Source organism: Dermacentor variabilis, chromosome 9, assembly GCF_050947875.1.
Source record: "Dermacentor variabilis isolate Ectoservices chromosome 9, ASM5094787v1, whole genome shotgun sequence".
NCBI lineage: Eukaryota > Metazoa > Arthropoda > Arachnida > Ixodida > Ixodidae > Dermacentor > Dermacentor variabilis.
Window position 1 is genome coordinate 45,384,729 of NC_134576.1, and position 16,596 is coordinate 45,401,324.

Below are 16,596 nucleotides of genomic sequence, written 5' to 3' on the forward strand. Positions count from 1 at the left end.
ACCGAAACCTGAACCGAAAACTGTACCCAAGTCCGAACTAATATTCTTGGAATGTACCTGAACCCGACCCAAATGTGAACCGAAAAAATAATGGTTACCAGTTCGGCACGAAACGGTTTAAGGGGGGAAGCGGGGATCAGGTCGCGATTTTCACGAAAAAAAAATAGATTTTTGAAAAGTACGCTTTTCAGAATCTACAGCATCATTTCTATCTTGTACTGAAATATTTCACCGAAAAACACTCTAAGCACTGAAATTAAATATATTTGTCGGTGCCGGCGTCCACACATCCGCCCGAAATCGCGAAAAAGCCGCGAAGTTCAAGGCGCGACTGCTCGGCTTTCCCGCCACGGAGCGCCACCATTTTGGTATCGTTGGAAAGCCAGACTCTTTGACTCTTTGTACCAGCCCTTCCCTTCCTCCCTTGCCAGCCAGCAAGCGCACAAAAAAAGAAAAACAGGAGGGTGGCAGCACGGAGCAGCTAATGGCTGCCGTGGCTTGTTGTAAGGCGCCTCCTCATTGGCCGACACCGCGCCATAATGGCGGCTGAGGCAAGGAGCGCAAGGAGCGTCTGCTTTTGTCCGCTGCTGGGAAGCCTTTCTGGCCTTTCCTTCTCTTGTGTTTCGAGGACTTCGACCACGTGCAATGGATCCGCGCACGTTCGAAAAGAAGTACCGGACGAAGCATGCCTACGGGAAGCGGAAACGCAAGCCCGTCACAGCAAGGAAGAAGCGGCGATTGTCAGCAGGTGGTTCAGCCGAGCCGAGCGTCCGTTCAGAATCGGCGGAGTACGCGCCCAACGTGCTGTGCGATCTCTTGCCCAACGTGCTGCGGGATCTTGCGCCGAGTCGAGCACTAGCCAACTAAAGCGAGATGAACCATGATCTTTCGCCGTCGAAGCGCTGGCGCAGTGTTACTTCACCGGTGACGATCGACATGCCAGTGAGTCTCGCCGTACGCGAGCGTCCCGTCGCAAGTTCGTCCAGCACAGATCACGGAGTGGGCTTGCAGCGGTCATCGCCGCCCGACTGCAGAGCATCGGAGACGCGCTTCCGCGGTGAGTCGTTCAACGCAGAGATGTCTCTGCAGCCAACAACCGCCAGTGAAGGCAGTCTCATGCCATCGACGAGTTCCGGCGCTTCGACGGAGCTGCAACGCGGGCGCACGCTCGCTGCCGCGGATGCGCCGGCGGCCGACCTTGCCGCTCATCAGTGTTGACTGTTCGCCCAGTGAACGTCGCACTATTCAAGCTCACCTGAAAACACTATTTGTGTCCGCGGAAACTGCAGAACTGCGAGCGTCGAGAGTTCGCGAATCGCTTCGCGCGGTTTCAGCAACGGAGCGAAAGTTCGGGCTGACTGGCTCGCAGGAAAATGCCATTCCCGCACCTCCAGAAGAGGAGTTTATGCTTGTTCAAGTTGCTGCTCTGAACTCGCTGATTGGTTCCGCGCTTTGCCCAACTTGTCAGCAGCCCGGCCTAGCAGTGCACCGCGAGACTGAACTGGGGCTAGCTGTGAAGATGGTACTTTCATGCATTTCTTGTGGTAGTACCCTACAGTCTGAGTGGTCCTCATAAAGGAAGAGCGGCTCTAGAGCTTTTGAGGTCAACATCAGAGCTATGCAAGCAATAAAGAGCATTGGGAAAGGACCAACTGCTCTTAATGACTTCTGGGCCACCATGAATGTCTCACATCGTGGGTTACACCACAAAACATATGATGGGCACCTCAAAAAGACTTTCAAGCCTGCCGCAGCGGCAGCTGCACACATCTTCACAGATGCTGTAGAGGCAGTGAAAAAAGGTGTACACTGAAATGGAGACTACATTTTCAAAGAACATCACAGTAGTGTATGATGGCACATGGTTGACACGCGGCCACAGCTCCCATATCGGCGTAGGCTGTATAATTGAATTCCATACAGGGCTTGTGTTGGACTGCATAGTTCTAACTTCTGCCTTGGGTGCAGCCGACAGCCAGCAGAAAGTGACCCCAACTATGCTGAATGGAAGCAGCAACACCAGTGCCAGAAAAACACTGATGTGAATTCTGGAAGAATGGAAGTTGAGGCTGCACTACAGCTCTTCAGGCGCTCCTTGAGCAGAAATTATTTACGTTACACAAACATAGTTTGTGATGGGGACAGCCGCATGTCTCGCACTCTATGTGATGAAGAAGTTTATGGTTTTGTGCAGCTATCTAAAGAGGACCGCATAAATCATGTGAAAAAACGAATGGGGGCTGCACTTCGCTCTTTGGTGGCCAAGGCAAAGAAAGGAGAGCCACTAGGTGGAAAGGGGGGCCTGACACAGCAGCTCATCAAAAAACTGACGAACTACTATGGCCTTGCTCTGCGGAACCACTCAGAAGTCGAGGAAATGCAAAGGGCAGTAATGGCAACGTACTACCACATCACATCAACAGATGATGAGCCCCATCATGAGCTGTCTCCCCCTGGCCCCCTTAGCTGGTGCAACCACCGATCAGCTGAGGCAGAAGGGCAGCCAGCACCAGCTCACACGTACAAGCTTTCAGCTAAAGTTGCTGAAGCACTTCTGCCTGTGTACCAGCGCCTCTCAGACCCTCAGTTGCTGGCCTGGTGCAAAGGAGGCAAAACTCAAAACGCGGCTGAGTCTCCATTCAGTGATATGGTCTCTAGTATCAAAAGACCAGCATGCCTCACTGTTTGCCGTGGAAACAGCAGTGCACGAGGCAATTTCAAGGTACAACTCGGGCAGTCTGAAAGCTTATTCAGACCTGTGCACAACATTGGGCCTGCGCCCTGGTGCCCTCTCCCTTCAGCGGGCTGTCGAGAAAGATTCCCAGCGAATGAAGAAGGCACACAAAGTCCATCTCCTGAAAGGACAGAGGGCTAAGAAGTCACCTGCTGCCAACGACACCAAATTTTACAATGCAGGAGCATTCTAGACAGTGTGTGCCAGTATGGAACTTTGAGGCTTGTTTTCTCAAAAGTTTGTTTTGGGCTTATCACCTCGCTCGTGGAAAGCATAGCACGGCAATGGGAGCACGGATTTTAATCCTGTTTGTTTTGCTGCAATTGCTGAAGTGTGCCTTATGTCACGACAGTCTCAGATTTACCATTTAGGCTCACCATTTTTTATTACACAATAATTGGAGCATGATACATTCTAAACATAAAGAGAAGGTGCATACTATATCGTTTAGAAGAAGAGCAGAGAAATTTAACAAGAAATTAAGAGAATCTTGACTTAGACTATACTTCTTAGTAACTATTAAGAACATTTACAGACCCATAACCCATTTTGCTGTCACGCTAGGCTTTCCACGAGCAAGCAACATGTGAGCAATATATAATGATAAAATAAAAACTACTGAAGATATTATTGTGAAACTTTGTAGCTGTCTGTTTGATGCTATTTCAAACCTGTATACCAAATTTCATCACTCTAAGTTAAAAAATGAAAGTTTGTTCCGATCCCCTCATCCCCCCTTAAGCTTAAAGGGCGACAACTCGCACAGGTTGGTCCACTGTTGCATGGAACACGTGAGCGCATGGCTCATTCTTCATGTGGTGCCATGTATGGGAAGCGGCAAAAACCAAGTACATTCGTGAAACGGCATGGGGGCGACACATGCCAGGAGTGATGTGCTACCAAACTGGTGCTTCGCCTGCGAGCACGGTGAGGCGGGGCATGCTGCTGGGCGATCGCACATCTTGAGCTGTGGTTGCAATGAACACGATCTGAAGGAGCGAAGTTGTACTTGACTTGCCAGCCATCTGGATACTAAGAGCAGAGAAATGATAGAGATTTCAGAACATTATAGGTGACATGAAGCGCTGTTTTTCTCGAGGAAGCTTTCTGGAGGAGGGCAGACGTTATCGCACGACAGATGAAAACACATTCACTTCGTGGATGGAGCGTGGCGATTGACTCAACAAAACGAGTACGAGTCACACGACAGTTTGTTTGGCACTGTTGTGCAGGACATGTTTCAGTGATGTCTGGCTATGACACACTCACTTTGTTGAGTTGCTAAAAGATGCGAAACTCCATGTAACGCTACTGTTGATGAATCAGGAAATGTGAACAAGTATATAGTCATTCGAAAGTATTGCTCTTTTCTTCCAAAATAGTAATGAAGGAGTGACACTAACGTATGTAGGCAAATACGTATAGAATTTGCAGTTACGGGCGGTGTTGTAAATGGCTTATCTGCGGAATGCTTGCGCTAGGTGCAGCACAACGTTCTTTTGGCGTGTCCAAAAATACTGTTCCCCGAAACAGTTCTGCCACTGCTTATTCACATTCTGCACCACTGCAGTAGAAGGGAGTATCAGTATGTGCTTTCTGCGTCTCACTGGTAGCAGTGCGTGGAATTAAATGTTTCTCCTTGAAGCGGATCCTCTTGACGTGGGACTGCACTGCAGGGCGGCCACGAGCAAGCAAAGTGAAGGGGCTGTACGGTAGCGCACGATGCATGGCGTGCGCCGCCCCTGCGCTGTTTCGTGCATGCGCTTGGTTTTTGCCGCTTCCCATACATGGCACTGCGTGGAGCATAAGCCACGCGCTCGTGTGTTCGATCTAACAGTATACCCGGTTGTACATAAGTGATTCTTCAAAATAATCACTTCAGTCGGTACACCCCACTAGCGAATTATGACTTAATGAGCTGCATTGTCTGTAGGAATGGGGATAAAGGACAGGTATGTACTGGTAACTACGGAAACCTTGTCTGAGGCGCTTTCACTTCTGATTTGGCCATCCCTCTTGGGTTCTGCTACTGCAATGTTGCTTGAGGGGCTCCGTCCAGTTGTTTCTGTTGACGCTCCCAATTTGGCCCTTAGGTCAGCTCATCATTGTTAACAAATAAATTGTAAAACACAGAGAGCAAAAAAGACTGCCATCCTCAAGGAGGGAAAACGGGAAAACTGTTCGGTGGCATGGCTTCATGTAACCATAAAACTGCATTTGCTCCTGAATGCCGTCATCTTCTCAGTGTGTGTTGACCACTGCTGTAAACAGCACGGGAATCTGCTTTAGTTGTCTCATAGTTCAATGTAAATTTTGCACCTAGAGACCGTGCTCGTTGCTTTCTACAAATCATTCCTTGAGTACAATGTGTGTATTTGGACTTTTTGTCAGCGCTTAGTCAGCGAAAGACTTGGCATCATGTGCAGATGCATACTAAAGACCATTTGGTATTGATCACAAAATGTCCTTGTTTATTGTTAAAAAAACTATGAAGAAGAAAACTGAGCAAAATTTCAATTTCTGGCTTCTTCCTTTGCCAGACTAGAAGTTTGCAGTTGTAATTAATGTATCTCCATGCTACGATCACACCTGGTATGAATTTCGGGATGATACAAATTTTTAAAAATCCAGGCCCACGTCCGTTAGCTTGCAGTGCAGTAAATATTGAATGTTGCAAACTGATTTTCGCACTGTGGCAGATCATATGAACAACTGAGCCGCTGTGCAATCTGCAGCAGAGCCGGCATCGGTAGACCGGTAGTGTGACACAGGCTGGGGGGTGTTAGGCCAGCAGAGCGGCCACGCTGATGCGCAGTTCGCATTCCTTTTGCCAAGGTGACCGACGTCACTCCGCCTTTACTCCCCCCCCCCCCCTCCTTTCCAAAACAGGAAAGCTTTTGCTTCGTGGAGCATCATGCAACTTATTGGCCGTTTTCAATACCTTGCAACTTTATCAAGAGCCGACAATCACAGGCCAGCCAGTCTTGCCATGTCAGCAAGATCGATTGGCATTCACTTCCTCTGTATTCCATGAAAACTTTGTTGCCTTTGCAACTGCCAGATCACGCGATACGAAGTAGCTTCGACACAGAAGAGATTCCCTTTTCTTGCACAAATTGTGTCCTTGTCACCATCAGGCAGCAACTAGGACGCAGCAATGCAAGAAACTCGACATAGCCAGGCCTATCGTGAAATGTTTGCCTATAGGAACCTGTGAAGAAGGCAACTCGCTGTTACGACAATGTGCATGAAACAGGTGTGCGAGTTAGTTCAAATTCATGTAGACAAATAGGAGTGCTCCCTGTGCACCATGTGGCTGCAGTAATGAATTGCTAAGCTTACTTCCCTTTTCGGGCTCGCTTTTGTTGTTCTTAGTTCTGCGTCGAGAAATGCAGTGTTGTGGCTGTCTGAATCAGCAATGTCTCCAATGACAGCACTATATCAGCGGAAAGCTGGATCAGCGATCTGTGGTGTAATGGCACCTCCAGAAGCTCAATTTTCCTCGCAATTTCAAAGAAAGCGTGCTAAAAAAGTGCAATTTTCTCAAATTAAGTGTAAGAAAGGTGAGAAAGGGGGAACGCAGGAATGGGGACACACCGAGGTGCCTCACCATGTGTGGCATACGTTTGCAATGCCACTACCTAAATGGCTGTATTTTGTGTGTGGCTAGCTGTAGAACATGAAACAAATATTCATGTAAAAACATTGATTGCTGTCTCCCATGTGCCAGAAAGTTCAGTTCTCCTCCTAACGAAACCTCCTGATTTGCCGTGCAGACAAGTTAACACTGTACAGCGTGTTGCTATGGGCCAATAAGTTCAATGTGCTAAACCAGTTTGTGAGCCATTCTAAGCATTAATTTTGCCAAACCAGAACTGAACTGGAATGCAATCGAGCCATACTGGTATTTTTCTTGGTTTGCACCTTGAGGGACTTTGATTATACTTTATTTGGTTATGTCAGTACTTGTTGCCTTTGATGCAACTACATACTTTCAGAATAATTGATATTTATGTCCTTAGCAAACTGAAAAAAAGAAAATGCCTTGAAACACTGCCTCTTGGGGTGAAATTTGTATGTTTAATCCCTTCAAGTGCTATGTGCACAATTTTGCATTCTCAGATATTCCATCAAAGCAAAAGCACCAATGAAAATTCAGTCGTACTTGGTTATACCTAACTCACAAAAAAATGCCTACCGGTTCTATATAGTGCATAATTCGATATAAACATCCCAAAAAATTGGACGACCTAAACGCACATACCATTTACAACAGAACTTTATTGATGAAATGGACTTGCTTTCGGTTTACTGTGGCACGAAATAGTCCCGAATCTTCTGCTTAAATATCTTCGTTCCCTGGAAGAGTACCCATTTTTACACATTGTCCAAGGACTTGGAGCTGCTGAGGCTGCAGCCTTCCACATTCTCGCCAGTTCAGGGTGAGCACATGCATCGCATTCGAGTTGGTGGGCGTAGGATGCTTGTCCTCACTGTTCCCTTCACTCATGTCCTCATTCATGTTGGCGGTGAAGTCCCCGTTCGGCATCTTCGTCTGAAGACACAAACGTGTAGACTGTGGCCCTGCCAACAGCTTCTTGAAATGCTAAAAAGTCGCTCCAAACTTTGTGGAAACTGGCGACGGCTTTGTTGGCTTCGATGGTGTTGTTGCAAAAGTCTGAACACTTTTCACTTTAACCAGGACTGCTGAAACCAGCACAACGGAAGCAGTTTTGGATCGTTTCCTTAATGTCAGGCCATATGCTGTGGCAATGCCAAATTTTTTTTCATCTCGATAATTTCCAACTTCATGGCAGTCGATGAGGCCCAGTGCCTCTTCGATTTGTCGAATCACATATGCATGCCTGTTATCTCTCTTGCATATGTGTGACATATATTTTTTGGTCAAGAACGAGAGTAGGGAGGTTTCTGTAGCCGTCATATTGTCAGTAACATATGTACGAAATGGCATACAATGCCAATGATTGGTTGATGAAGCATCCTTATTACCTTTGTTACAATTGCCAGAGCACTCTTATGAGCGACTGTTAATGCTGTAGCATGGGAGGTAATTAAATGGTGCTGTTTGTCTGTTCTTTCTTTCTGTCCTCTGTTGCACTATTTTTAACCCCTTGAAGGTTTTTACCGTATATGTACAGCAGTGGTTTTCTTTCCCGCAAGGTCTTTGCCATACGGGTACGGTTTCGACCCTCCATTTGAAATTTCGCGCCATAATGATGCGTGCTTACTGGGAGGTGCTGTCACCTCTTAGGACTTACAAGAAGCATTTGAAATTTGCACTACCTTCTTGCAGAGATAAAAACTGATTTCTAGCTTCAGCTCGTCGTGCAGACTGCGGCAACACCCCTTTTCGGTTTCGGTTTCACCGCGTGATTGCAACGGAGGCGCGCGAAACGTGATTTTTCTCTTTGTCGCCACTCTTGCAGAGGCAGCAAAGTTGATTTCTATCTTGATTGGTACTGCTCTTAGCTTGTTTATCACCGCCACTCACGAGGTATTCTTGCTATCTGCGGCAATGTGCTTACGAGAGAGGGTGCCTCAGACCTCTGCCCAAGGCAGCCGCACGCAGAGAATATGTTGTGTGTGACAACGCAACTCGTCGCTCCAAGAGGAGAACAGACCCGCATTTTAGGTGTGCAGACTGCGTAGACTGCACTGTGCGTAGACCCGTGTTTCAACGAGTACCACACTCTGAAATACTATTGAATATTTTGCAGTTCCGAGTGATGCCGACACCAAAATACTGTTCCTAATTTTTTTTACTATTTATTCCCAACTTTATACATTCTGTAGATTCAAGATCAGCAATAAAGTAATTTGACCACCTGGGAAAGTTTTTTTCAAAATAATTCGACCCTCAAAGGATTAACAATGAATTACTGACTAGCCCAGTCACACACAATGTTTCAACATACAGTGCTGCTGTTTGCATGCAGATGATGGCGTTTGTGAGTGCCAGTGCTGCCAATGGAAAAGGTGTATCTGCTGCCAGCAGTGTTCAATCGCAGCGTGAACTTCCAGTCCGGTTTTCCCTGGGCTCTGGTGAGTGGAATGCATGCACTGCATGAAGCATATTGACAGTGTCTGAACAGAAGCATACCTCCCGACTCTTGAAATGAGTAAATGAGGGGCTCATGAGTATACAACGAATTTCACTTCCATACAATGAGCTATTTATTTTACAGAAGTGAGAAGTATTGGTACCACTGACACTACATGTTTTTTTTTCTTCAGAAGGGCGCTTGTTTGTCCAGTGGTCCTCTGGGGCCTCCATTCAAAATATCTGACCAGGGGCCGTATGAGGAAACAGTCCACTTTGGCGATACTATCGCCTTGGCCACGCCTTCGCCAATGGTGTAGTGTATTGGAGACAAGAGTGTTGGTAGTTTATAAAGTTAAGCCTAGATATAACGAACTTCAATATAATGAAATTCTCAATACAACAAAGTACTAAAATTTTTATAACTTGTCCCTAAAATGCCATGTATTTAGAACCTCAGTATAACAGTGTTTGTACACGATTTCAATATAATGAAATTTTACTGCCACCGCAAAGAAATGCCGAGAGAATAAATGGAAACTTCTCTGGACACAGATGGTCAAATGATTGAATTCCAAATGGCTGCTTGCAAATGCACCTCAAATCGCACGCCCCACAACAGGAGCGACTGCCGAAGTGCAGCCGCATCATGTTCCAAGTCCAAGTGCGATAAGATCCTATCGTGGCCCGCTCACTTTATGCTTTAGGTGCAAGTGAAAGTGTGCAAGGGTGAGACAATAAAGATGTTGGCTTCATGAGTGCTACCTTCCTGTGCAAAGAGAGGTAACGTGATCAAGTGCACACGAGGGGGGTCAGCGGAGTGGGGGGTAAGTTGGTGCACATCTTGGCCCAAGGCTATGCACAGTTGTGAGTGCATATGCAGCCGCCCACGCTGCTTTAGAGGTAATCTTGCTGCACGTGCAAAGAGTGGGTGTGCCAAGATGGCGTGGCTCCATGTAAGCTGTTTTACTGTGCTTTTAGTATTGGAGGTTGCCTAATCTCTAGTTTCGGTGACTCGTTAGAGTGAGAGGCAGACGAAGCATTCGCTCCCCGCTGCCGGCGCTTTTCATGGTAGCATTGTCCCAATGTGGGCAACGCTATCAGCTGTGGGGACGGAGTGCACGTGAAAGCGTGGCTGGCTTTGTTTAATTCGTACTGCTGATGTGAAGATATTGTCCATGTGGCATGAAACTATCATTTGTCTATGACTTTGAAATTCATCAAAATAAATTGTTTTCTCATTCACTTTCTTTTTCGGATTGCCAGATAATTCGGAAAAGATTCTGTGGCCCCTTCCTTGTAAGGAAAATCGATTGGCGAGTGTACTTATTTGCAGAAAAAGTCAAATTTCAATAAAACGAAATTTAGACAGAACGAAGCAAATTGCTGATTTTACTGACTTCGTTATATTGAGGCTTAACTGTATATGAAAATGTAGAAGTATTGGCTAAAATTGATTAATCCCGGCAGTGGTTCATTCTTTTAGTGATTTTTCACCTCTAAGCAGAGTCCATACTGCATGAAAGGTTTTCATGTTTTTGAATGCACTGCACACATTCCCAAACAGCTAATGCTACGCGACCACGGTGGCAGCCGCGCCGAGATGGCATCAGTGCCGACGAGCCATCAAGCCAGCCATGCCATCAAGCCAGCCATGCCAAGTCGAGCAGGCAATATGAAACCTCAAGTCTAGAGCAGTGACAGCAGAAGTTCTGCTTTGAACTGCAAACATAGTGTTGTGCCTTGTCTGTACTTTCCCTGCAGCAGCATCACTAGCACTGCCATAACTAGCACTACCATGGCTAGACTGGACTCTCTGTGCATGTACCAGCATGCGAGGAGAGAGCAGTCCGGCTTTCAGGGTGTCTACCAACCGGGAAAACTGGGAATTCTCAAGGGTTTTGAGTAGTCTAGAAAAACTCGGGGAACTTGTGCCTCTATCAGGAAAAATTAGCTGCAATTTTATTGAAAAGGTCGAAAGTCGCGGTAATGCTGACTCGAGTAACAGACAGGAATTGTAATCAATCGTCTTTGACCCCCAACGCCCAGCCAACGTCCGTCGTTCCGGATTCCCGGTAATTTGGGCAGCTTCGCGGCACTACCACACACCCATAGAGTCAATGTATCGGAACGTCTGAAATTTCGGACGCAAGATTTCGTCGCCGTCCGATTTTCTGGACATTTTGCTGTGACCGCAGGTCCGAAACTGCATTAACCAAAGTCATCACCACTGCCATTTTGATTACCTCGCTGCCTCGAACTGATGCTCTCGCCGCATATCTGCTGGCAGCCGTAGCCACCACTGCGGCTACGCTAGGCATAGCTGCTTCGACGTTCGCTATGAGACTTCTTGCTGTTGGGTGTCATGTTGCTTATTGAAAGAATTCTCTGCTGTCAGCAATGGCACGGACTCCGCCTTTGTGGTCCTCGCGATTGGCTTAGAAGCTTGGAAAGCACGGTGTGTTGTATAATGCCGGTTTCCGAAAGTCAGCTTCGCCTATGTACAAAAGTGTTACTTGGTGAAGCATTTACAAAAGTATTAGTGAAGCATAACAAGCGTGGGAAGGGGCTACACAGTATGTATTCCTTAATTATAAATGTGTGCACCTGGTATTTTCTGTCGCAGTACAAGCACCGATATGCCTAATATGTGTACCGACAGGCCTTCAGAGCATTTTCAAATTTGCCTGTGGCAATTTGAGCCCTTGAGGGCAGTAAATGACATGCATTTATTTTTTTCAACTGGCCGATTTTTCGGATGTTTTCGCGGCCCCTAGGGGGTTCGAAGAATCGGATGTGAATTGTGCAACTGACCAAGAAGGTGCTTCAAATGGTCCGTGGGGCGAACGAGTGGTGGAAGGAAGACAAGAACAGAAAGCACCTACGCACTGAGGAATGAATGAGAAAGGAAGCGTGCTGCTGCTGTTTTGAAGGAGCTTGAGCTCAAAACACAGTGTTGGCTATGCTGAGATGCGTGTGTCTCTCATCCAAACCAAAATAAACTTTAAAGCAGTCAAACACAACACTGAGGCGTCGTGCGCAAGCTGAGAGTATGTCAGGACAGTTGAAGTTTTCTTACGAGCTGTTAAGAGAATCTCAGTTGTGACAAATTTTGGGCCTCATACCACTGAGCATGCTAATAGTTGATAGAAATAGCTCATGCTCGAAAATTTTTGCTTATGTTTGCATCCCATCTCCTTTTAATTCGTATTTGAGAATGTCCGACTCAATTTGCAATTTCTTTTGAAGACATTTTATTTGCTGTGCATTTTACTAACCTCTCCCTTCTATTCTCTTTTTGAATAACCTAAACATTACTCCTTAGTATTCAAATTGGATTAACTCGTTTTTTCTTAAATTTTTTCATATGCTTATTAGAGGGTGACAGCATCAGGTGACATGGTTTCAGCCTGTCTTGACATAAAACATAGTTCTCCATCACTCAGGGAATTTTGCAGAGGCACTGAGGGAAAACCTGGAAAACTCGGGGAATTCAGAAATGTCAACTTGGTAGACACCCTGGGCTTTGTACCGGCAGAGAAAGTACACACGGAGGCTGCAGAGACCAGCGGCGAGAAGTAAAGCAAAAAATACAGTGGGAGGAGGGAGAAGGGGCAGAGGTGTAGGTCATGGTGGCAGCATCCAATCCAGGCTTGTGCTGCAAGGAATGCGGGGTAGAAGCAAGAATGCAATTGTTGGGCCTGCTTTGTTCTTGTTGTCCCGACAGTCTCTTTGTTGCGTTTTGTTTGTGGCACATTGTGTTTTTAGGCTTCTGTTGGCATGGTGTCTGTCTCCAATCAGTGTCAAAAAGCAGCATACTTTATCGCTGGAAACCAAGGAGTGTGTGGTAAATGACATCGAGAACGGGATCAAGAAAGCATCGGTGGCAGCAAAGTATAACATATTCAGCACCACCATACAGACTATTTAAAAGAACTGTGAGTAGGTGCGGCAGCAGCTTTAACAAGATTCTTCTGTTACGAAAGAGAATTTGTGCATGGATGCGAACGAAGCATTTTTTAGATGGTTCCGAGAAGTGAGGGCTCAAAACATTTCAGTAAGTGACCCCATGCATTAGCAGAAAGCTAGGTTCCTTGGTACTCCTTTAGGCCATGATTAATGGATCCAGTGTTTCGAAAACCATCGTGGAATGAGCTGTATATTCATGTGGTGAGTCTAGAAGGGAACGACTTGTCCATCGAAGTCTGGGCTCTTAAGTTTAGAGACGATGCTGTGAATGTATGTAGCACCACTGCTAAGACACAGCTCCTTGAGCAAGGCGTCATCGCCACTGTAAAGGCACTCCATAAAAAATGCAATTGCGAGAGGGTATTTCTCAACATGCAGTAGCACGAGCCCCTTAAGGTGAATGTAAGGGACACAATCGACATGGTTATCGGTTCATGGTGGCAAGTGAAAGCCACAACAATAAGCAAGTGCTTTCACATGGCTGGCTTTAATGCTTAATGCCGAGGCTTCGGAAGTCGATGAGCAGAGTGACTGTGTTGATGACAGTCAGTGCCGATGATGTGTGGTCCAGCCTCATCGACAGCAACTTGGGGTCCGCAACAGGCAGCTTTGAAGACTGTTTATGCTTATGTGTGAGCTAGTTATTTGTGAGGAAGCGAGCATGGATGATGCAGTTGTCGCAGTGGTGCGCAGTAGTATGAAGCTTGCGAGCGAAAACTAGTCCGACGGTGATGAAGACCCCATACCGGATATGCTGGGTATAGAGGCCCTTGAATGTCTGAGCAAAGCAAAAATCTACTGCACTCTCAACAATTTGAGCGACAAATTGCTTCAGTGTGCAACTTTTGTCAAATATGAAATAATTTGCAGTGCCATAAAAAAACACAAGACAGTAAAAAATCGCAGGATTCTTCAGCTGATAAGGTGCTTGTGAAAAAAGTGATCGTTCGTGCTCTGTTGCGTTCATTTTTTTTTGTGTGTGTGTGTGTGTGTGTGTGTGTGTGTGTGTGTGTGTGTGTGTGTGTGTGTGTGTGTGTGTGTGTGTGTGTGTGTGTGTGTGTGTGTGTGTGTGTGTGTGTGTGTGTGTGTGTGTGTGTGTGTGTGTGTGTGTGTGTGTGTGTGTGAAATGTGCAAGGTAGGTTGCCCGTTTGCATGCACAGGAGCCTAAAAACACAATGGTTGGTTATAATGCATACCGCTTATGGTGCGTATTTTCACAACTGCCACAACTTACGTTATGAGAGATCTACACTGTAACATCACAGTGATGGGACTTAAGCCTACACTTGTTGTAATCTATGGTATCAAGCACGCATTGCACACCGATGACATGACCATCTGGACTATGGAAGGATCTGTGGGAGTGCAAGAAGACGCTCACCGGCAGGCCACCACAGCAGTACAGCAATATGCTAATGCAAGTGGGTTACAATGCTCAAAGGAGAAGTTGGAACTTCTCTTTCTTCCACAGAAAGGCCAAACTAAAGGGACACCTCCATCTAGCATCACCCTCCGATAAAAAGTGGTTCAGGGCCTCTTTACATTGGGAGTGGAAGAATGTATTTGAAGTTAAAATAGGCTAAGAAATACTTTGCCGCAAAAAGTACTTCAATGTGTTCAGCATAAGCGGAGTTATTAGCAATCACCCACCACCTTCACGGTGCTTCCGCTCCTTGCACTGTGAACGCTATGGCAGAGTGGGGTGTACCAACACCGTTCTGCCTACTGAACGTCAATGTGGTGTGCAGTTCAAATTTGATTTGAACTGTGAAGTAGAGACTACTACTTCCGATTATGGTGCCTACAATGTGCCAAACGTAAGCCAAATGCGGTTGTCCTCAGCAAGCAGCAGTGCGCTCACCCACCGGACTCGTCGTGGCACACAGCAGTAGCTGCGGTATCTTCGCTACATAGCACACTACAGCTACATGCAACTGTAGTGTTTATGCGCAGCATTTGTTTTGTGCACAACAGGGCTTGAGTGCGTGCTCACGTTCATATGCTCTATTCTGGTCATGCTACGTGGTGCAGACTGGCTTTCCATTCCATTCCTTTATTTCAGCATTCATCTTTAAATGTACAAATGCTAGGACAGGAGCAAAAAGCCACTATTTTAAGCGGCTTGACAAAGGCCCCTGCCCCTACAGTATTTGGCAACAGACAGTTTGTGGACACTTCTCACGGAACAATACACCGTTACATAAAATATATTTTGAAAAACATTTCTAAGGGCATGATAACATGTGTTTTTGAAAACACACTATAACCAACATTGTTTTTTACCAGCAATACACGCCTTCTCTTAACAGAAAATTAGATTTATGTAACGTGATGAAACAATACACTTTTCCAGGTACATAATATATAAAAGCACTTTCACATACACAACAAATACAAAATAATTCCATTCTTAAGCTACAACTAATAAAAGGAAATGCAAATACAAATATTCTTTCAAAATTCAATGTGAAACAGTCCTAAGAGCCATGTTTTCTTTTTCAAGATTGTTCAGTAATACCGATATTCGGCCAGTAGTCTGTCCTTTCCATGTTTAGTTCGTGAAAAAGGCACGACCCAAGTTTTTCGCTCCCAAATGTCGTATTTGAGGGGATGAGGTTTGCTTAGATTGCAAAGATCAGTAACTCCTGTGTGGTCTCGTTTTACGCTTCCATTATGTTTCATAGCAAGATTAAACTAATAATTGTAATGAAATGGAAGAACATGAAACTTTGAAAAGAATGTACTTGTATGACTTCCATAAGAAATACAAGCAACATGGCGCAATGCTTTATTTTGTAAAAGAGATAATGTCTGAATATTCTTTTGTGACGTTGTCCCCCATACAAGACTACAATAATTTGCATGAGAAATAAATATGGTGTTATACAGCAATAGCCGTAGTTTTAACGGAAGAACATCTCCAAGCCTACAAAGCGGACCGCATGCTTTTGCCATACTTGTTGCCACGCGTTCTACGTGTTTGTCCCACCTTAAATGCTGATCAAAAGTCACTCCCAGTGTTTTCACGTCCGCGATGACATCAATTCGTTCTGAACAACAGAATATGTTTAGGCTACGATTTACATTTTTTTGGGGGCGGGTGCAAAAAGCAGCTATAGTTTTTTTAGAGGTAATCTGTAAAGAATTTGCTTTGCTCCACAAATATAGTTTATCAAGGACGGTGTTTGCTAGTTGGGATAAGTTATCAGCAGTGCATGATTGGAAGAAAAGACTGGTGTCATCTGCTTATATTATATAGTGTGGTAGGTCACTGATGTTTGTTAAAATATTTTTATAGATGTTGAACAGTATAGGTCCTAATATGCTCCCTCGGGGAATGCCAGCTTCTAAATTCAGAGGGTCTGAGTATTCTCCTGAGATGTAAACGCATTGTTTCCTATGGGTTAAGTACGACTTCAGAATGTCTAGGAGTAATCCACGGAATCGATAATGTTTGAGCTTTTTTTGTAGATTAATATGATTGATCCTGTCAAAGGCTTTGGAAAAATCTATAAGTACGCCTAATGTTAATTTTTTTTTCTTCATAGCCATTCAAGATTAAATCCTTCTGTGTTAACAGAACTGATTCAGTCGATCGGCCCTTGCGAAACCCAAATTGATGCGGAGATAATTGATATTTTTCACAAAACAACATAACCCTTTTACAGATAACCTTCTCTAAGCCTTTTGATATGACAGGGAGCACTGACACCGACCGATAATTTGACATGTCAATTCTGTACCTTGATTTGAACAGAGCAGTAACCTTTGCCTGTTGCATTTTTTTTAGCGAAAACACCAGTACACAAGCAAACATTGAACACGTGGGTAA

The 16,596-nt window shown here is 45.4% G+C and overlaps 1 protein-coding gene across 3 annotated transcripts in view; it reads left to right on the top strand.

The window, feature by feature from the left end:
- Positions 1-16,596, top strand: part of LOC142592652 (protein NEDD1-like) — a 137,605-nt gene that overhangs the window by 56,167 nt on the left and 64,842 nt on the right. For all 3 annotated transcript variants that reach the window (XM_075704214.1, XM_075704216.1, XM_075704215.1), the window contains one exon: positions 8,692-8,797. In XM_075704214.1, coding sequence (XP_075560329.1) covers positions 8,692-8,797 — 106 coding nt within the window. The remainder of the gene's footprint in view (positions 1-8,691; positions 8,798-16,596) is intronic.